The sequence below is a fragment of the Pelobates fuscus genome, chromosome 6 (genome assembly GCF_036172605.1).
Source record: "Pelobates fuscus isolate aPelFus1 chromosome 6, aPelFus1.pri, whole genome shotgun sequence".
In the NCBI taxonomy this organism is placed as follows: Eukaryota; Metazoa; Chordata; class Amphibia; order Anura; family Pelobatidae; genus Pelobates; species Pelobates fuscus.
The window spans coordinates 29,798,004-29,819,865 of NC_086322.1; the positions used below are offsets into that span (position 1 = coordinate 29,798,004).

Consider the following 21,862-nt stretch of genomic DNA (forward strand, 5'->3'; position numbering starts at 1 on the left):
AACAAATAGCAGAAACATTTACCCAATTCTATGCCTCCCTCTACGACCACAACCCTCGCTCTCGACACAACACAAAAGACACAGAGGAAGCCATAACACGCTATCTGCAAAACATACCCCTGCCGCAACTCTCGGATGAAGCACGTGGGTCACTAGCAGCAGAAGTTACACTAGAGGAGGTAGCAGAGACGATTAAGGCCCTACAACCCAACAAATGCCCGGGCCCCGACGGCTACTCGGGGCTGTACTACAAAACATATTCCGCAACCCTACTCCCACACCTTAGGGAGCTATTTACATCGATCCTCCAAGGAGAACCGCTCCCAGCAGAAATGCTCCAAGCTAATATTAGCCTAATACCAAAACCGAATAAGTCCCTTCAAGACCCGGGACACTACCGCCCCATCTCACTCCTCAATGTGGACGTTAAAATATTTACCAAACTCATTGCGAACAGACTCAAACGATTCCTCCCGACACTGATCCACCCAGACCAAGTGGGTTTCATACCCAATAGACAAGCCTATGATAACACGAGACGCACCTATGACCTAATCTGGACTGCCACCCACAGACGGATCCCGACGCTACTCCTATCCCTAGACGCCGAAAAGGCATTCGACCGGATCCTCTGGCCATATTTATTCGCGGTCCTGACGAGGTTCGGCTTCCCCAGGGCCCTCCTACAAGCAATCCGCACCCTCTACACCAACCCGACAGCACGACTACTTATACCAAATGCACGCCAAACCCCGTTCCAAATACAAAACGGCACCCGACAGGGGTGCCCCCTGTCCCCCCTCCTCTTTGCCCTCTCCCTTGAACCCCTCCTACAACAGATCCGCAACACACCGGCCATCCAGGGCATAAAAATAAGAAGGGAGGAATACAAAGTGGCGGCATACGCGGACGACTTGCTTCTAACCCTGACCGACCCAGTTTTGTCCCTACCCCCACTATTAGCCCTACTAGACGCATACGCAGAGATCTCAGGATACAAGCTTAATATAGAGAAAACCGAAGCCCTGACAATCCAAACCTCACCCCACACGCTGACACTACTGCAACAAACCTACCCATTCCGCTTCCAGACGCAAAGTATCCACTATCTAGGAGTAAATATACCGGCAGACCTACCCCAAACATACAAATTAAACTACCCCCCATTAATAGAACAGGCCTTGAGAGACCTACAAACCTGGCAAAAACTATCCATCTCATGGCTCGGAAGGCTGGCGGCGATTAAAATGAACCTACTGCCACGCTTCCTGTATCTCTTCCAGACCCTTCCTATCCCACTCTCCCGACCAGACTTCAAAAATCTGCAAATGCACATAGATAAATTTATTTGGGCGGGGAAGAGGGCCAGGATAAAACGCATTACCCTGTATATCCCACACAAAAAAGGGGGACTAGGCTTACCAAATTTCTGGGACTACCACCAGGCATCCCAACTTGCACAAGTCCAGACCCTGCATGCCCCCCCTGGGGTCAAGCGCTGGGTAGACTTGGAACACGACCTATTCGGAAGGGATCTACCAACACTCTACCTATGGGTACCGAAAACGCACAGACCACAACAGCCACACACGACACCAGCCCTCACAACAGCCATTCACATCTGGAACCGGGTGACCGATAAATACAACCTCATAAACACACCTTCACCCCTTATGCCTATTCTAAGGAACCCCCAATTCACCCCAGGAATGACACCCCAACACTTCACTAGGTATGAGGACAACGACCTCACGAGAATATTTCACTTTTACAAGAATGACCGCCTTATCCCCTTCCCAGAGCTACCAAACGAAACACCATATAACACGTTTGATCACTTCCGATACCTTCAGCTCCGAAGCTTCCTTTCCACCCCTGACATAGCCGCAGCGGCAGTGCTAAAACCCACTGCATTTGAAAGAGGTTGCCTGAACAACCCAATACACAAGGGCCAAATCTCCAACCTATATAACCTCATGTCACTTAAAGCCCCATCTGACGCCTTCTCCTACATAAAGGCCTGGGAAAGGGACCTTGGTCCACCAGGGGACCCCTCGGACTGGGCAGACATATGGGAAGCAACAGCAACGGTGACTATATGTGTCAACCACAAAGAGCAAGCGTATAAGACCCTGCTCCGGTGGTATCTCACTCCACTGAGGCTCAAACAAATGAAACGCACAGACTCAGACAGGTGCTGGAAAGGGTGTGGCGAAAAGGGAACATACATCCACATGTGGTGGCAATGCCAACACTTAACCCAAATATGGAAAGAGATGGCGGCTGCCACCTCGAGAGCACTACAAACCGACATCCCCCTTGATCCGTGGACCTGGCTGCTGTCCAGACCCCTAGAAAATCTGACCCGAGCACAAAACAAACTAGTAACGAAAGTGGCCTTAGCAACACGCAGAACTATTGCTACCCACTGGGGCAGCCCGGAAATCCCAGCGGCCTCAGAGGCCCAGAGAAAGATTAAAGAGGCTATGGAGATGGACGAACTGTCCGCACTAATACACGAGAATACCAGATCTTTTCATAAGATCTGGGACCCCTGGTTGGCAATGTAAAAAAAAAACAAAACAAAAAAAAAACAAAAAACAAAACCTCAAGCGGGGGGGGGGGGGGGGGGCATTGCCCCTCTTACCTACCACACCCCATCCCTGCCCCACAACCTTCTGTACCACACACCAACACGCCACAAACAACAGATAACAACTACTAACACTGGCAAACACTACAAATACAACCAACCACCTGACCCAACTCAGGTGAATTCCATGAGCTCATGCAAACACAATACACAGACAATAAGACACAAAGACGATCTCCAAGTTCTAAGACCCAATCCCGGAGGCACCACCTCTCCCCTACGAGACAGAGATAGCATACTGCATCAAAAAGGTATGACAGCGACACCTCACTAAGCCCACAAAATAGACGACAGCCGGGACTAAGCCCAACAACATAACACCAAAAACGCCAGCCGACGGCCTATCGTCTATACACAAGGGAAAAGGTGGCTATGCCGATCACACGGGACACCCCTACCCATCTTACCTACCCGAACCTACCAGACCCCGGGTGACGAAGGTTACAAACGAGACTACAGAAACTTAATGTAAATCGTGAAAAGCCAATGACCACGAATGTACCCAAAATACATGTAACTTGTTGAACCCCTTTTTCCTTTCTGTACCCCACAACGTTACTAGACAAAAAAAAAGAAAAAAAAAAAAAAAGAAATGCAAATGTAAACTATGAATCGCGATTATCTTAAAATGTAACCAAAATGCTTGTAACAGGATGCACCCCCTTTTTTTTTCCTTTCTGTACCCCACAAAGTTAAAAAACTTTTTCTTCTGAAAACTCAAAAATAAAGAATTTATAAAAAAAATCAAAATTATTTGAATATTACTTACAGATAAAGAAAAAAAACACCTCCCAGTGTATCACTCAGGACAGTACAAGGGATTTATTTAATGCACGGCTGCAAATGCATGATATACAGGGGACAGTGTGTGGGACTCAAAGGAGAATTTCCTGAATCTACAGGCGGGATTTTGTGCATGTTGTTTAACCCCTTATTGACCGGGGAGGTGCAAGGTAGTCCAACAAAAACAGACCTTACGGGTCGCGGACGTACACTGCAAGTCGCAGCTAATTAGAGGCACTCAGTTAAAATAAAAAAAATAAAAAAATTGAAATTAAATTAAAAAATATCCCTTACCCACACTCCCTCCCTCTCCACTTACGCGATCGCCGCCGTTCCCCCACCTGCAATCGTTCTTCTGCTTCACTGGGGTGACTGACAGCCCAGACAGTCCCCCCTCTGCAAATTAGGACCCCCAGGGCCATGTGACCGCTCTAAAAGAGTGGTCACATGGCCGCAATAGGTGTCCACAGTTAATAAAAATATATATATCTCATATATAACGTTATACTAAGTGCATTTTTTAATTAATATATACATATATTAATATAAAAATACACTTAGAGTAACATTACACACCTATATAATATAACTATAAAAATATAGTATATGTAATTTTATTTGAACTGTATTTTGATTATATATATATATATATATATATATATATATATATATATATAATCAAAATACACTTAGAATTAAATTATATATATCTATGTATATCCCCTTAATGACCGTGGACGTACTAGGTAGGTCCGACAAACAATGGTCGTTAAGGACCGCGGTAACTAGGAGCCCTGGACTTACCTGGATCGGCGATCCGCGTCGATCACGGTCGGGGGGGTACTGCCGGAGACCCCAGCAGTCCCCAAGCAGCAGTTCCAGCCACCCCGGCCCTCCAGGGCCATGTGATCACCATGATCACATCGCCACAGTAGGAGTCTAGGAGCTGCAAGCAGGGGGACTATCTGAGCTGTCAGACAGTCCCCCAGGTTGCTAAAAAGTAATATATATATATATATATATATATATATAAAAAATAATAAAAGCATTTAGTAATATATTATACATATATATGATTTCATTATAAGTGTACTTTGAGATATATATACACATATACTAGGTGCCCTGTACAGAAACAAATCCTGCCTAAGCCCTACAGTAAAGGAAAAGATTGTACAGCAAATGCTGATGCCAATCATTGATTATGGGGATGTAGTATATGCATCTGCATCGCAATCCCACATTAATAAACTCAACACATTGTATAATTCGTGCTGTCGATTTGTGCTACAATGTAATTACAGGACCCACCATTGTGACATGCTAAAAGAACTAAACTGGCTGTCGCTGGAATCCAGACGCACCCTTCATCTTTCCAGCCTTGTGTTTAAGAGCTTTTCTGGGAAGCTCCCACCCTACCTGAGCACAATGCTTTCCCCAGCTATTCCCACTTCCTATAACCTGCGATCCAGTACCAACACTTTTTTTTTAGTCTACCTCAATACAAAAAGAAAGCAGCCCGATCCTCCTTCTCCTACAGAGCACCACAATTGTGGAACGACCTCCCGCACAATTTAAAATCTTCCCCAAGCCTTAAGTCCTTTAAGAGATCCCTCTCTACATACCTCAAAACAGAATGCACCTGTCATGGTTGATTATATATTTCCTACCTGTTCTATGTTAAATGTTGTATTTATTGTGTATTAATATTGTTTTTGTATTTTATTGTACCCTAATTGTAACAATGCAATGTTTTGTGGACCCAGGACATACTTGAAAACGAGAGAAATCTCAATGTATCTTTCCTGGTAAAATATTTTATAAATAGATAAATATATCTCAAAATATACTTATAATGAAATCATATATATGCATTATACATGTATAATATTATAAAATGCTTTAGTTATAATATATTATTCATATATAGGAAATAAAAGTGTGTGTGCGTATATAGAAGGCTTATGCCTGAAATTGTGGGAGGGATTTATAGCCCTATATAAGCCTAACAAATCCCCACTTACCTGTCTTCGTCGATCCGGAAGTTCCCCTGCTTTCATTCTGCCTCGCAGACCTCTGACGTCATTCGTCCGCGACGTGCACTACACTGCCCGCCGGTTCCTGGCTGTCCCACGCGCACTTAGCATATTTCGATTCGCAAACCGTAAGTCTTTTTCGGCCCGTTCGTTGTCTCTCTCATTTTTGACTCACCCTTACAATCACTATTCGAATTCGTCACGCTCCGGTCCTGTTGTCCAGTTTTCACCGCAGTTTTCTCGTTCACATCGCATGCCTTTTTCAGCCTGCGGGCTTCACGTGCACACGCCGGTTCAGCTGTTTCTTCCCTGGTTTTGTTAAGGGGGCCATACATAATAAAATGGGGCAATATATATGTGTCATGAACAGTTCTTTCACCACTATGGCATTTATAACTGTATGCGGATTTCTATTAACTGTGTTCAGGAACTGTCTCTTGTCGCTCAATTTTTAACCCCTGTGTTGATGCCATTTCGTGTATATACAGTACAAGTGTGGGAAGCATGGGGAACGCTGCAGAGATACCTGATAATGTTTATATGCTTGCCATTGATTTCCATAGTTACTAAATGGTCATTTAACTGGGTTCCCTTATGGCTAGCCTTGTGAATTTTAATGTGTTAAGTGGTTACTAAATTCATGGGTCTCCTCTGCTTTCTCTCCTTTACATTCCCAGGGGTTATTCTGCCATTACTGGTTGCGGTTCGCTAGTATTATTCCCTCTCCTGCCCTACGTTTTTCCCTCTGCTTCACTCGTTACCTGTGTGAATCAGTCAACTCACTTGTCTACATAATATAATAAATAAATAAATAAATAAATAAAAAATGGGGGGGCTTATCAACTGAATTTTTTATTTTTATTTTCCTATTTTTTTTTATATTTTCTAACGTCACCTGGACCCATTCTCTGCAATTCGGGGCATCTGCAGTACGAAGCCAACAGAGTGTCATTAACTCTTTGGGTCGTCTTGGCTATTACTTGTCGCTAAATCATTCGTTGAGGTAAGGTTAGTGATTTTCTGTACGCATACGTTCAGTCCCTTGGCTATTTTCTCCACCCAGTTTAGTCGTGGCTGGTTTCAGGGTTTTAGGAGCCCAATAGCGGTAGTTTTCTCCCGGCTTCTTCGCCTTAGGCTAGTGGTCCCGCGAGGCCATCACCCATCCTCAATTCGGAGGTACTACGCCCCTCGGGCCAAATCATAGTTAGCCGCCTCGCATTGTGGCATAGAGATGGCCTCACCTGTCACCCCCAGTCTGTCTTATGATTACATTTCACCGAGAGGCCAACATCCCGCCACTACGCTCAGTGGCCACGAAATCCCCTTGCGCCAACTCATAGATAGAGCCTCTCAAGCCGCTTGGCACTTAGTAGGGCCTCACCTCTCATCAACCTAGTTTAATTGCTTCGCCACGACGGCACTAGCTAGCCAACCAGCCCACGCAAATTTTATAAAAAAAATAAATATATATATATATATATATATATATATATATAAAAAAAGAAATAAATATATTTCATAAAGTTTTTTTTTTTTCCTTCTCTCTCTTTCCTCTGTCGCTACTTTTTCTCTCATGCCCATAGCATGTCCACCGCTTCAGCGTAAGACGATGAACGGTAAATTGCAAGCACCCCGTCCAGGTCTAGCATCCAGCCAGGAGAGCCTGGTACCTCATCCAGCTACAGATCCTGGACCATTTCAAAGATCACGGCCGAGCTGAACAGAAGAAACATTCCCTTCCCGGCTACTGCCAGGAAAGCAGAACTCTTCCGTTTACTTAATCCCCAAATTGCGGAGGTTTTGCCAGGCCCTAGTTCTGACGGTACTATCCAGAGTAGTCTAGCAGAACTACAGAGCTTCTGTAGCCAACATAAACGACAGGTTAGATACTCTGGAAGCCACTGGTCAGACCAACATTACTGAAGTTCAAGTTCCACTGGTACAACCTGAGCCCGGCTCCGGAGGTAACCCCGCTACTATTCCTGCCAAGAAATCTAACATAATTAATCCGGAGCATTTAATCCCTCAGAACCTTAAACGGGACATACTAGAAGGGAAAGATGTTAATTTAGCTTCCCTCCTCATCGCTTCACAGGATATTATCGAGAATAGGTCTTACACCTTTGATGATATCTCCGTAGTGATGAAAGCTAGAGACCCTAGGCTCAATAAAAAACTCAATATTCCCGAGTTCATGTTAGCCTTTGGGTTATATAGGGACGTAATTTGCTCTTCTTTCCCACAACGTAGGGAAGAGCTGGACTTATACTTGCACAAACCGGTGGACCTTGCCTACAAGTACGGTGGTTATGCGTTCTATGACTACCATAAGTCTTTCTCAGCCAGATCAGCCGCGTCACTGGCACAGTTCAACACTCCCACCGATTGGAGTCAGTTGGACACCGAATTGTTTTGTGGGCATTTCGCCGGGCTTAGGACACCAGCATGTGCAATTTGCGCTTCGGCTTCTCACACATCCAATTTTTGTCCAACTACCGCAGTAGCTCCGTCTACTAGTTTCGCTAACTCGGACTACTCTAGTCAAAGGGATATTAAAGACAAATTAGGCAGACCTATAGTGTTTCTCGGGAAAGTGCAAGTATGTAATAACTTTAATGACGGGGGTGTAGTTATAGCACCTGTAGATTGTTCCACGTTTGTTCTGTTTCAGGGCCCGCGCAAAACTATGTGCCCGAACAAACTGTTTCCGAAAAAAGCAAGTACACCAATAGACGTACCTAATTTGCAACGTTACCTGACTGCACATCCTTTTTCACACTTAGCGGACTTTCTCATCTCCGGTTTCACCAAAGGCTTTCACACAGGTTTTGTAGCACTCCCTTCAGGCACACTAGAATGCCCCAGCCTGCATTCAGCGATGTCCGACCCAGCCACTCTAAAGGATCTCCTCGATAAAGAGGTGGAAAGCGGTTTCATGATAGGTCCTTTTACCACCCCTCCTTTCACGTCCTGGAGAACGAGTCCTTTAGGTATAGCCACGGGTAAATTTAAACGGCAAAAAGAGGTTAGTTATTGACTTCTCAGCACCGCACTCTTCCACCTCCCCAAGTTTAAATTCCCTTATTCCATCGGAGGAATTCTCACTTCATTACGCTAGGATAGACGATGCCGTTCAGGCCATCATCAACCTCGGTAAGGCAGCCTGGTTAAGCAAAACGGACATCTCGAATGCTTTTAAATTGCTACCTATTAAGCAATCGCTCTGGCACCTACACGGAGTTAAGTGGCAAGGGGAGGGGGCGGGGCCCGACCGCCATGCTGACCGGTCGCGGGCTAGAGAGGCTCCTGACAAATTTGGTCTACTGTGGCACGAAACCCAAGCAATACAGCCCTACCAGCGACCAAAAGTTGACACAGGTATCCGGGCAGTTGCCGGAGCCACCGCGGTCCCCGAGATCGGGAGTTTCGGAGCCCATGTGGGCGATATGAAGCTTCGGGGCCTGCGGCCTATGAGGGTGAAGAGCAGGGCGGACGGCCGCCGCCCAGTTTGCAAACCTGGCTGCCAAGCAACAACCCTGCGATGCTCCTCGCGGGTCCCGCTCCCCCCCCCATGGACCGGGGGGGTTATCCCGGTCCCCAACGGAGGAAAATACCGCCTTCCACTGGCCCACCATCCAGCCTACCTGGCACAGTACACCACGCGCCTCGACACCAAAATGGCGGCAACGCAACCGATACCGCGCAACACAGCTATGCCTGCCCGCAAGCAGAAACAACAGCTTGCTGAGCTGCTACCTGCAAACCACAAGCCTGACCACAAGTGATGGCCCATCTTAGGATCAGTCTGTACAAGATCCCCACTGATGGCCACGAGGAACCAGCGGCGGCATGACACCCAGACCACACAGCACGGAGGGGCTCCAAATCGCCAGCGGGAGGCATGACTGCTCCACGCAGCGGATCAGCTTGCGGGGATACCCCAGAGGCATCAGACGGTCAGACCAGATGACCCAACTTGCAGGGCACCAGTGGACTTTGCCAGAAACCTTGGCTTACCTGGCGGACTGTATGTTTTATACTAGAATGCCAGCTATTGTTTGCTTAACCCTTTTCTGCCATGCATCTTGAGACACGCATAATTTTTATGCCATGTTTGCTGCCATGTTGTGCTAATATCTACCCTTGCTCAGCAGATTGTGTTTATAGCAGTGCCTAGCATGAACAAAATTATTGTTGCATGAATAGCCAGTCTGGGGAGCCTTCCCATCTTCTCTATTTCCATTTCCTCCACTAAAGCCTGTGTACTACTCAAAATGTCTGTCAGAACACACTACGTTCTACAAACTGGCTCACGCCAAAAGCATGTACGATTAGCGAGCAACCGTAATGTCTGTATATACCTACCTGCATATAATCCTGGAGCATACCTAACTCTTGGGCATGCCAGTCTTATCTGCTCCATTAAACTGCGACCAACCTATATGTCTAAAAAGCCCTGCAAATATTATTACTCCAACATAGTTGTAGCTACTCACTCTAGACGCATGACCCCAGCCTGATTGTATAATAACATAAAAATGTGCCGATACTTCAACGCCATGAATGTACAAATAATGCTGTTATATCTCTCGTTAATGCTATTGTGGCAATGTCAATGCTTTGTTAACCCCTGCACAAAGAAAAATAAAGAATTAAAAAAAAAAAAAAAAAAAAAGTGGCAAGGGGAATACTATTTTGCAACCAGGCTCACCTTTGGCTCCAAAAGTAGCCCAAAACTTTTCGACATGTTCGCGGAGACCCTGAATTGGCTATTACTCAACGAGTGCAGGTGCACAGTAGTAATCCACTACCTCGACGATTTTCTGTATGTCGAACCTCACTACTGCACACCACTCAGCCTGCAAAAAGCGCTCTCCTTATTTGAGGAACTAGGTGTTCCGGTAGCCTCTAATAAGACAGAAGGTCCTAAAACCGAAATCACCTTCTTAGGTATCACGATCAATTCGGTAACCATGCAAGCCAGCCTCCCTCAAGTCAAAGTAGATAGGATTCTAGATTGCATTCACACCTGCACCAACCTTGGGTCGTGCACCAGGAAAGAGTTACAGTCTCTCTTGGGCTCTCTTAACTTTGCCATGAGTATTATCCCGCAAGGCAGATCTTTCATCTCCAGGTTGCTCTCGCTACTCCACGGCCTCCCTGACGATGACACTAAGATCATTTTAGACAGTTCGGCAAGGGCTGACCTAGCAATGTGGGAACTGTTCTTATCCTCGTGGAACGGCAGGTCGTTATTCATTCCTCCCATCTCCGACGATTCTCCAGTCATATGGACAGAGGCTGCTGCTTCAGTTGGGTATGCGGCGATATTTGGGGACGAATGGGTATATGATAGTTGGCCACCTGAGACTAGTTCACTAGATAACTTCGACAAAACCTCAGCGTTGTTCGAAATCTTTCCCATAGTGGCAGCAGCACACATTTGGGGTGAGGTTTGGAGGGGTAAAGCAGTTAGGTGTTATTCGGATAACTTAGCAGCCTGCAATATAATTAACAAAGGCCGATCTCAGTCCCTGTCTATAATGAACTTGGTAAGAAAGCTCACTTGGTTGGCAGCGAACTTGCAGTTTTTCATTTGTTGTATACATGTTCCCGGTATGTTCAACAATGCAGCTGACGCTTTGTCACGTTTCCATTTGCAGGAATTTTTCCGACTTCACCCTACGGCGAACACACAACCCAAAACTCCCCCGCAGTTCAGAGATCCCTAGTCATGCTTTAGATCAATTATTGGCCCACAGTAGAATTCTAGCTCAGGCCGGGTTATCAGCTAACACTAAAAAGGCATACAATAGGGCATTTGAGATGTTTAATAACTTTGTACGCAACTTCAACATAATAAATCGATTTTCTGTTGAAACTATGGTGGCATTTTCAACTTTTTGCCACATCTCATTAAAACTTGCATACAATACCATCAAACTATACTTAACAGGCATACAACACTTCATGCTTACTCTCTATCCAGACAAGACCCCTTTCTTGTCCACATACCCAATTAAAAACATTCTTAAGGGTATCCAGAGACTAAATAACCATAAAACCCTCGTAAGACTCCCAATAGATGGTAACATCTTCGAAAGAATCTCTAAGCTGTTAGATAAAAATCCCTTTGAAAATTCTACTAATCTGATAATTAAATCCGCAGCTTACTTGGCCTTTTTCGGGTTCCTACGGCCCAAGGAGTTTTCAGTAGAAAAGATAACTGACACAGACACTTGCCTTAAACAGAGAAACTTGAACAAAATAAATGATCATTATATATTAACAATTCCCCGTACAAAAACTAATCAAACAGGCCCCCCCGTGGAGATTAAGTATTTCCCCACGGGTTCTAAATTTTGCCCAGTTCAGGTGCTGGATAAATTGGTAAGTCAGCTGAATAGGAATCCAGAACTGCCGCTTTTGTCCCTACGAGGAAAACCACTCACTACAAAACACTTTATGCTATACATACGTGCATTACTACTTAGACTTGGCCTCAATCCTAATTCCTTCTCAGGACATTCTTTTCGGATCGGAGCAGCCACGTCCCGTCACATATAATAAAGAGAATGGGACGCTGGAAATCTGCAGTGTATAACCGGTACATTCCAAACCCAGAGAAAGAGATCAGACTCGCTTTCCACAGAATGACTAAATAATGTTATCATTGTGATGTTAATAAAGACATAATTGTTACATACTTTTTGGCCTCTTTTTTGCAGGCCTAGCCTCTCATCGGTTTCAGCACACCTCAACCGACTATTATTTGTTAAAACTAAACCTATTGGGAATGTACGCCCCTTTTCATAATCCCGTACACAAATAGAAGGCTTATGCCTGAAATTGTGGGAGGGATTTATAGCCCTATATAAGCCTAACAAATCCCCACTTACCTGTCTTCGTCGATCCGGAAGTTCCCCTCCCACCACACCCTCTTATCAGTTCACTATAACCAGGCGGGCCCTCTTTTTTGCAGGCCTAGCCCCTCGTCGGTTTCGGCACACCTCAACCGACTATTATTTGTTAAAACTAAACCTATTGGGAATGTACGCCCCTTTTCATAATCCCGTACACAAATATATATATATTCCTAAAAAATGAGGGTGCACTTCAAAGGATTTTTCAATGAAAATATTGGTGCCCTTTATTGCATACAAGCAAACGTATACAAAGTCCCGATCGACGTTTCGACCCCTCTCTTGGTCTTTCTCAAGCACCGATATCTTAATTGAAAAATCCCTAGAAGTGCACCCTCATATTTTTGGACTATTTATCATACACGAATTGCAACAGGGTAATTAGTTTGTTTCATTAGTTGAATAGTGAGTGCCAAGCTTTTGTTATATATAGAATATGAATTGAAAATTTCTTTTTTATAAAAAACTAAAACGCTAACTTTGGCCAGCGTTTGTGACTAAATGGCTACTACAAAAACTGGAAATACCAAATTTGGAATACCCTGGGTTGTCTTAATTTGAAAATGGTATGCCATGATGGGGTTATTTCTCATTCCTGGGCTACCATATGGTCTCAAAAGGCAACACAGACCCAGCAAACCAATCTGGCAAGCACTATATTGACCCTGTAACTTTCCAAAACACCATAAAACCAGTACATGGGGGCTTTTGTTATATTATGAGTATTTAAAACAGTAAAACTTATCTTGACGATGAAATCACCAGTAAAAGTGCAGTTTTACAAGTTATATGACTTAGGGTGTGCAATATCCCACATTATGTTAATCTGGGTCACCAGGCTTCTGTGTTAGGTTATTCAGGGAGTAGCAGACTACAGTAGAGATGTCAGCTTTCAGATTCTGTGATTTAGGGGGGGTTGCCTGCTCCATTGTTAAGGGATTCAGAGAGTGCCAGCTCCCTAATGTAGTGACTTTATGGGTGAAAGTCCCTGCTTATCATATCTTAGGGATATCAGCTCTAGGTTAGATGAACTACTTCCACGTTTTATAGTTTTGTGGATGCCAGCTCCAACTTTGTTTGAGCTGGGTGTGCCAGAATTTAATTTGTGTATTGTATGTTGTGCCAGCTCCCGGGTTGTCTGAGCTGGGGGCGTCAGGTCCCAGACTGTGTGGTATAGCGGGTGCCAGCTCACCTGTTTTGTTATTAAGCCCCAGGTTGTGTGATGTACAGGGTGCCAGTTCTCAAGTTGTGTCATTTAAGTGGTGGTGCCAGCTCCCTGGTGGTGTAGGTTAGGAGGTGCCAGCTATCTGGCTGTGTTAGTTAATGGTGCGAGCTCCATGGCTGTGCAGGTCAGGTGGTGCCATCTCCCTGGCTGTGTTAGGTGGGCCAGCTCCCTGGCTGTGTTATTTAGGTGGAGCCAGCTCTCAAGTTGTTAGTTAGATGTTGCCAGCTCTCAAGTTATGTTTGTTAGGTGGTGGTGCCAGTTCTCAGGTTGTGTTTGTTAGGTGGTGGTGCCAGTTCTCAGGTTGTGTTTGTTAGGTGGTGGTGCCAGTTCTCAGGTTGTGTTTGTTAGGTGGTGGTGCCAGTTCTCAGGTTGTGTTTGTTAGGTGGTGGTGCCAGTTCTCAGGTTGTGTTTGTTAGGTGGTGGTGCCAGTTCTCAGGTTGTGTTTGTAAGGTGGTGGTGCCAGTTCTCAGGTTGTGTTTGTTAGGTGGTGGTGCCAGTTCTCAAGTTGTGTCATTTAAGTGGTGGTGCCAGCTCCCTGGTGGTGTAGGTTAGGAGGTGCCAGCTATCTGGCTGTGTTAGTTAATGGTGCGAGCTCCATGGCTGTGCAGGTCAGGTGGTGCCATCTCCCTGGCTGTGTTAGGTGGGCCAGCTCCCTGGCTGTGTTATTTAGGTGGAGCCAGCTCTCAAGTTGTTAGTTAGGTGGTGGTGCCAGTTCTCAGGTTGTGTTTGTTAGGTGGTGGTGCCAGTTCTCAGGTTGTGTTTGTTAGGTGGTGGTGCCAGTTCTCAGGTTGTGTTTGTTAGGTGGTGGTGCCAGTTCTCAGGTTGTGTTTGTTAGGTGGTGGTGCCAGTTCTCAGGTTGTGTTTGTTAGGTGGTGGTGCCAGTTCTCAGGTTGTGTTTGTTAGGTGGTGGTGCCAGTTCTCAGGTTGTGTTTGTTAGGTGGTGGTGCCAGTTCTCAGGTTGTGTTTGTTAGGTGGTGGTGCCAGTTCTCAGGTTGTGTTTGTTAGGTGGTGGTGCCAGTTCTCAGGTTGTGTTTGTTAGGTGGTGGTGCCAGTTCTCAGGTTGTGTTTGTTAGGTGGTGGTGCCAGTTCTCAGGTTGTGTTTGTTAGGTGGTGGTGCCAGTTCTCAGGTTGTGTTTGTTAGGTGGTGGTGCCAGTTCTCAGGTTGTGTTCGCTAGGTGGTGGTGCCAGCTCTCAGGTTGTGTTCGCTAGGTGCTGCCAGCTCTCAGGTTGTGTTCGCTAGGTGCTGCCAGCTCTCAGGTTGTGTTCGCTAGGTGCTGCCAGCTCTCAGGTTGTGTTCGCTAGGTGCTGCCAGCTCTCAGGTTGTGTTCACTAGGTGCTGCCAGCTCTCAGGTTGTGTTCGCTAGGTGCTGCCAGTTCTCAGGTTGTGTTCGCTAGGTGCTGCCAGCTCTCAGGTTGTGTTCGCTAGGTGCTGCCAGCTCTCAGGTTGTGTTAGATGGTGCCAGTTCTCAGGTTGTAGTAGTTGTGGTGCCAGCTCTCAGTTTGTGTTCGCTAGGTGCTGCCAGCTCTCAGGTTGTGTTAGATGGTGCCAGTTCTCAGGTTGTAGTAGTTGTGGTGCCAGCTCTCAGGTTGTAGTAGTTGTGGTGCCATCTCTGAGGTTGTAGTAGTTATGGTGCCATCTCTGAGGTTGTAGTAGTTATGGTGCCATCTCTCAGGTTATAGTAGCTGTGGTGCCATCTCTCAGGTTGTAGTAGCTGTGGTGCCATCTCTGAGGTTGTAGTAGCTGTGGTGCCATCTCTGAGGTTGTAGTAGCTGTGGTGCCAGCTCTCAGGTTATAGTAGATGTGGTGCCAGCTCTCAGGTTGTAGTAGTTGTGGTGCCAGCTCTCAGGTTGTAGTAGTTGTGGTGCCAGCTCTCAGGCTGTAGTAGTTGTGGTGCCATCTCTGAGGTTGTAGTAGCTGTGGTGCCAGCTCTCAGGCTGTGGTGGTTGTGGTGCCAGCTCTCAGGTTGTAGTAGCTGTGGTGCCAGCTCTCAGGTTGTAGTAGCTGTGGAGCCAGCTCTCAGGTTGTAGTAGCTGTGGAGCCAGCTCTCAGGTTGTAGTAGCTGTGGTGCCAGCTCTCAGGTTGTAGTAGCTGTGGTGCCAGCTCTCAGGTTGTAGTAGCTGTGGTGCCAGCTCTCAGGTTGTAGTAGCTGTGGTGGTTGTGGATAAGGCCAGGGACTAATGAAAGTATTTAGAAAATTGGGCAGACTAGATGGGCCGAATGGTTCTTATCTGCCGTCACATTCTATGTTTCTATGTTGTGGTGCCAGCTCCCAGGCTGTAGGAGTTGTGGTGCCATCTCTGAGGTTGTAGTAGCTGTGGTGCCAGCTCTCAGGCTGTGGTGGTTGTGGTGCCAGCTCTCAGGCTGTGGTGGTTGTGGTGCCATCTCTCAGGTTGTAGTAGCTGTGGTGCCAGCTCTCAGGCTGTAGTGGTTGTGGTGCCAACTCTCAGTTTATGGTAGTTGTGGTGCCAGCTCTCAGGTTGTGGTAGTTGTGGTTCCAGCTCTCAGGTTGTGGTAGTTGTGGTGCCAGCTGTGAGGTTGTGATGGTTGTGGTGCCAGCTCTCAGGTTGTGGCGCCATCTCTCAAGTTGTGGTAGTTGTGGTGCCAGCTCTCAAGTTGTGGTAGTTGTGGTGCCAGCTCTCAAGTTGTGGTGCCATCTCTGAGGTTGATAGTTGTGGTGCCAGCTCTCAGGTTGGTAGTTGTGGTGCCAGCTTTCAGCTTGTGGTAGTTGTGGTGCCAGCTCTCAGGTTCTGGTGCCAGCTCTCAGGTTGTAGTAGTTGTGGTGTCAGCTCTCAGACTGTGGTAGTTGTGGTGCCAGATCTCAGACTGTGATAGTTGTGGTGCCAGCTCCCAGACTGTGATAGTTGTGGTGCCAGCTCTCAGGCTGTGGTGCCATCTCTGAGATTGTGGAAGTTGTGGTGCCAGCTCTCAGGCTGTAGTGCCAGCTCTCAGGCTGTGGTGCCAGCTCTGAGGATGTGGTAGTTGTGGTGCCAGCTCTCGGTTTGTAGTAGTTGTGGTGCCAGCTCTCAGTTTATAGTAGTTGTGGTGCCAGCTCTCATGTTGTGGTAGTTGTGGTGCCAGCTCTCAGGCTGTGGTGCCATCTCTGAGGTTGTGGTGCCAGCTCTCATGCTGTGATAGTTGTGGTGCCAGCTCTCAGGCTGTAGTAGTTGTGGTGCCAGCTCTCAGGCTGTAGTAGTTGTGGTGCCAGCTCTCAGGCTGTGGTGCCATCTCTGAGGTTGTGGTAGTTGTGGTGCCAGCTCTCAGACTGTAGTAGTTGTGGTGCCAGCTCTCAGACTGTAGTAGTTGTGGTGCCAGCTCTCAGGCTGTAGTAGTTGTGGTGCCAGCTCTCAGGCTGTGGTGCCATCTCTGAGGTTGTGGTAGTTGTGGTGCCATCTCTGAGGTTGTGGTAGTTGTGGTGCCAGCTCTCAGACTGTAGTAGTTGTGGTGCCAGCTCTCAGGCTGTGGTGCCATCTCTGAGGTTGTGGTAGTTGTGGTGCCAGCTCTCAGGCTGTAGTAGTTGTGGTGCCAGCTCTCACGCTGTGGTGCCATCTCTGAGGTTGTGGTAGTTGTGGTGCCAGCTCTCAGACTGTAGTAGTTGTGGTGCCAGCTCTCAGACTGTAGTAGTTGTGGTGCCAGCTCTCAGGCTGTGGTGCCATCTCTGAGGTTGTGGTAGTTGTGGTGCCAGCTCTCAGTTTGTAGTAGTTGTGGTGCCATATCTCAGGCTGTGGTAGTTGTGGTGCCAGCTCTCAGACTGTAGTAGTTGTGGTGCCAGCTCTCAGGTTGTGTTGCCAGCTCTCAGGCTGTGGTAGTTGTGGTGCCAGCTCTCAGGTTCTGGTGCCAGCTCTCAGGCTGTGGTGGTTGTGGTGCCAGCTCTCAGGTTCTGGTGCCAGCTCTCAGTTTGTAGTAGTTGAGGTGCCAGCTCTCAGACTGTGGTAGTAGTGGTGCCATATTTCAGGCTGTGGTAGTTGTGGTGCCAGCTCTCAGGCTGTGGTAGTTGTGGTGCCAGCTCTCAGGTTGTGGTGCCAGCTCTCAGGCTGTGGTGCCAGCTCTCAGGCTGTGGTAGTTGTGGTGCCAGCTCTCAGGCTGTGGTAGTTGTGGTGCCAGCTCTCAGGCTGTGGTAGTTGTGGTGCCATATCTCAGGTTGTAGTAGTTGTGGTACCAGCTCTCAGTTTGTGGTAGTTGTGGTGCCAGCTCTCAGGTTGTAGTAGTTATGGTCCTAGCTCTCAGTTTGTAGTAGCTGTGGTGCCAGATCTCAGACTGTGGTAGTTGTGGTGCCATATCTCAGTTTGTAGTAGTTGTGGTGCCAGTTCTCAGTGTGTAGTGGTTATGGTTCCATATCTCAGTTTGAAGTGGTTATGGTGCCAGCTCTCAGGCTGTAGTGGTTGTGGGGCCAGTTCTCAGTATGTAGTGGTTGTGGTGCCAGTTCTCAGTGTGTAGTGGTTATGGTTCCATATCTCAGTTTGTAGTGGTTATGGTACCAGGTCTAAGTTTGTAGTGATTATGGTGCCAGGCTGGAGGACTACTGACAGCATTAGGTTTCTGCTCCCACACCCACCACACACTCATGGCAGTGATAATTCCCGCCCCTTTGTAAGCCACGCCCATATTTGCAATCTCCCAATCAGGTTTCGCTGTCAGTCACTATAGGACCGCCCCTGTCATGAGTGACACTGACCCTGGCCAATCCCAGAGCGGGGTGCGAGACGCGGGGGCGCGTCCAGCGTGCTACAGCACCCGGCAGGTCCAGCAGACACAGTCAGGGGGCCCTCGCGACCTGTCACTCACCTGCTCGAAGCGCGGCTTCCCGAGCATGAAGGGAGGGTAGCCGTTGGAGTCCGCCATGTTGGCCGCGGGGGACACCGGGAGATGTAGTCCGTGCGGTGGAAGCTGAGAGAATGAGCGAGCGGGAGGCTGAGCTCTCCACTTACCAAGAGGAAGCACCGGGGAGAGCCCCGCGGCGCGTGACGTCAGACGCAAAGCGCGGGGCGTGCTGGGAGTTGTAGTCTTTTGTGTATAAGGTCATGTAAGGACGTTTGGGGTATTTGTGAAGGGGGCTCAATGCATGCAGGGAGCACAGGGTGTGTGTATATAATATAAATATATATAATGTCCAATGGGTCCATTTATTATTCTATCTGTGCTCATTGTATTAATGTAAACACTGTGTGAAATGTCACCTGGACTTCATATTACATCAATACAACTATTTATTATTTATAATGTTATCAGCGGGCTGTACCACGGGTTCACAATACAAACACGCAATCAGAGACAATACAAACACGTAATCAGAGACAATACAAACACGCAATCAGAAACTATACAAACACGCAGAGACAATACAAACACGTAATCAGAGACAATATGTACACGCAACCAGAGACAATACAAACATGTAATCAGAGACAATACAAACAAATAATCAGAGACAATACATACACGTAATCAGAGAGAGTACGAACACGCAATCAGAGACAATACATACACGTAATCAGAGAGAGTACGAACACGCAATCAGAGACAATACATACACGTAATCAGAGAGAGTACGAACACGCAATCAGAGACAATACATACACGTAATCAGAGAGAGTACGAACATGCAATTAGAGACAATACAAACACGTAATCAGAGACAATACGTACACGCAATCAGAGACAATACATACAAGTAATCAGAGACAGTACGAACACGTAATCAGAGACGATACGAACACGTAATCAGAGACAATACAAACACGTAATCAGAGACAATACGTACACATCAGAGACAATACGTACACATCAGAGACAATACGAACACGTAATCAGAGACAATACGAACACGCAATCAGAGACAATACGTACACATTAGAGACAATACAAACACGTAATCAGAGACAATACGTACACATCAGAGACAATACAAACACGTAATCAGAGACAAAACGTACACATCAGAGACAATACGAACACGTAATCAGAGACAATACGAACACGCAATCAGAGACAATACGTACACATCAGAGACAATACGAACACGTAATCAGAGACAATACGAACACGCAATCAGAGACAATACAAACACGTAATCAGAGACAATACGAACACGTAATCAGAGACAATACAAACAAGTAATCAGAGACAATACGAACCAGTAATCAGAGACAATACGTACACGAAATCAGAGACAATACAAACACGTAGTCAGAGACAATACAATACAAACAAGTAATCAGAGACAATACGAACAAGTAATCAGTGACGATACAAACACGCAATCAGAGACAATACAAACGAGTAATCAGAAACGATACGTACAAGTAATCAGAGACACTAGGTACACGTAATCAGAGAATGCAAACAAGTAATCAGAGGCGATACGTACAAGTAATCGGTGACGATACGAACACGTAATCAGAGACAATACGAACATGTAATCAGTGACAATACAAACAAGTAATCAGTGACGATACGTACACGTAATCACAGACAATACGAACACGTAATCAGAGACAATACGTACAAGTAATCAGTGACAATACGTACACGTAATCAGAGCCAATACAAACACGTAATCAGAGACAATACAATACAAACAAGTAATCAGAGACGATACAAACAAGTAATCCGAGATGATACGTACAAGTAATCAGTGACGATACGTACAAGTAATCAGAGAGTATACGTACAAGTAATACGAGAAGATACGTACAAGTAATACGAGAATATACGTACAAGTAATCAAAGACGATACAAACAAGTAATCAGAGACAATACGTACAAGTAATCAGATACAATACGAACACGTAATCAGAGACGATACAAACAAGTAATCAGAGACGATACCTACAAGTAATCAGAGACAATACAAACAAGTAATCAGAGACGATACAAACAAGTAATCAGAAACAATACGTACAAGTAATCAGAGACGATACAAACAAGTAATCAGAGACGATACGTACAAGTAATCAGAGATGATACAAACAAGTAATCAGAGACGATACGTACAAGTAATCAGAGACAATACAAACAAGTAATCAGAGACTATATGTACAAGTAATCCGAGACGATACAAACAAGTAATCAGAGATGATACAAACAAGTAATCCGAGACAATACGTACACGTAATCAGAGACGATACGTACAAGTAATCAGAGACAATACAAACAAGTAATCAGAGACGATACAAACAAGTAATCAGTCAAAATACGTACAAGTAATCAGTGACGATACGTACAATTAATCAGTGACGATACAAACAACGATACGTACAAGTAATCAGTGACGATACGTACAAGTAATCAGAGACGATACGTACAAGTAATCCATGACGATACGTACAAGTAATCCATGACGATACGTACAAGTAATCAGTGACGATACGTACAAGTAACCACAGACAATACGTACAAGTAATCACTGACGATACGTAGAACTAATAAGTGACAATACGTACAAGTAATAAGAGACAATACGTACAAGTAATTAGTGACGATACATAGAACTAATAAGTGACAATATGCACAAGTAATCAGAGACAATATGTACAAGTAATCAGTGACGATACGTAGAACTAATAAGTAACAATACGTACAAGTAATAAGAGATGATACATACAAGTAATCCGAGATGATATGTACAAGTAATCAGTGACGATACGTACAAGTAATGCGAGACGATACGTACAAGTAATCAGAGAGTATACGTACAAGTAATACGAGAAGATACGTACAAGTAATCAAAGACGACACGTACAAGTAATCAGAGACGATACGTACAAGTAATCAGAGGCTGTCATGATCTGCTCTCCTCTGTTCTGATGTCTGGATTTGGCTTCTGGTATCCAGTACTCTTGTTTCAATTCTTGTTTGGTTTTTCTTGGTTTTTGGTTTTCTATTCTATGTCTGGTTTTCTTTATGCTGGGATTTCTGGGTTCATTCCTATAGTCCGTCCCTGGATTTCCCAGTCTCCAGCTTTCCTTTAAATGTTTGTTTTATGTTGCCACACCCGTTTGTTTTCCATCATTCCTTTCTGTTTCAGAGTCCTGCAGGCAGCTGCTCAAAGCTTCTGCCCTTTCTTGCAGGTAAGTGCTATATATGTCTACTTAGAATGTTTTAGCATACATTAGGCAGTGTAGGACCTGCCAGATATGGGGTACATTGGCGTTGTTGGCAGACTTATGCAATGTATGATCATATAGTGTGACTAAATACCCATGATTTTCATATGTAGTACTTAGTTATTTCTCCTCTTGTTTT

General features: G+C 45.8%; 1 protein-coding gene across 1 annotated transcript in view; it reads right to left on the bottom strand.

Moving 5' to 3' along the window:
* The window catches only part of SFXN5 (sideroflexin 5), a 236,662-nt gene extending 218,111 nt beyond the window's left edge, over nucleotides 1-18,551 (bottom strand). Inside the window, exon 1 of the mRNA XM_063457586.1 lies at nucleotides 18,404-18,551. Coding sequence (XP_063313656.1) covers nucleotides 18,404-18,460 — 57 coding nt within the window. The 5' untranslated portion in view covers nucleotides 18,461-18,551. The remainder of the gene's footprint in view (nucleotides 1-18,403) is intronic.
* Nucleotides 18,552-21,862: the final 3,311 nt, after the last annotated feature.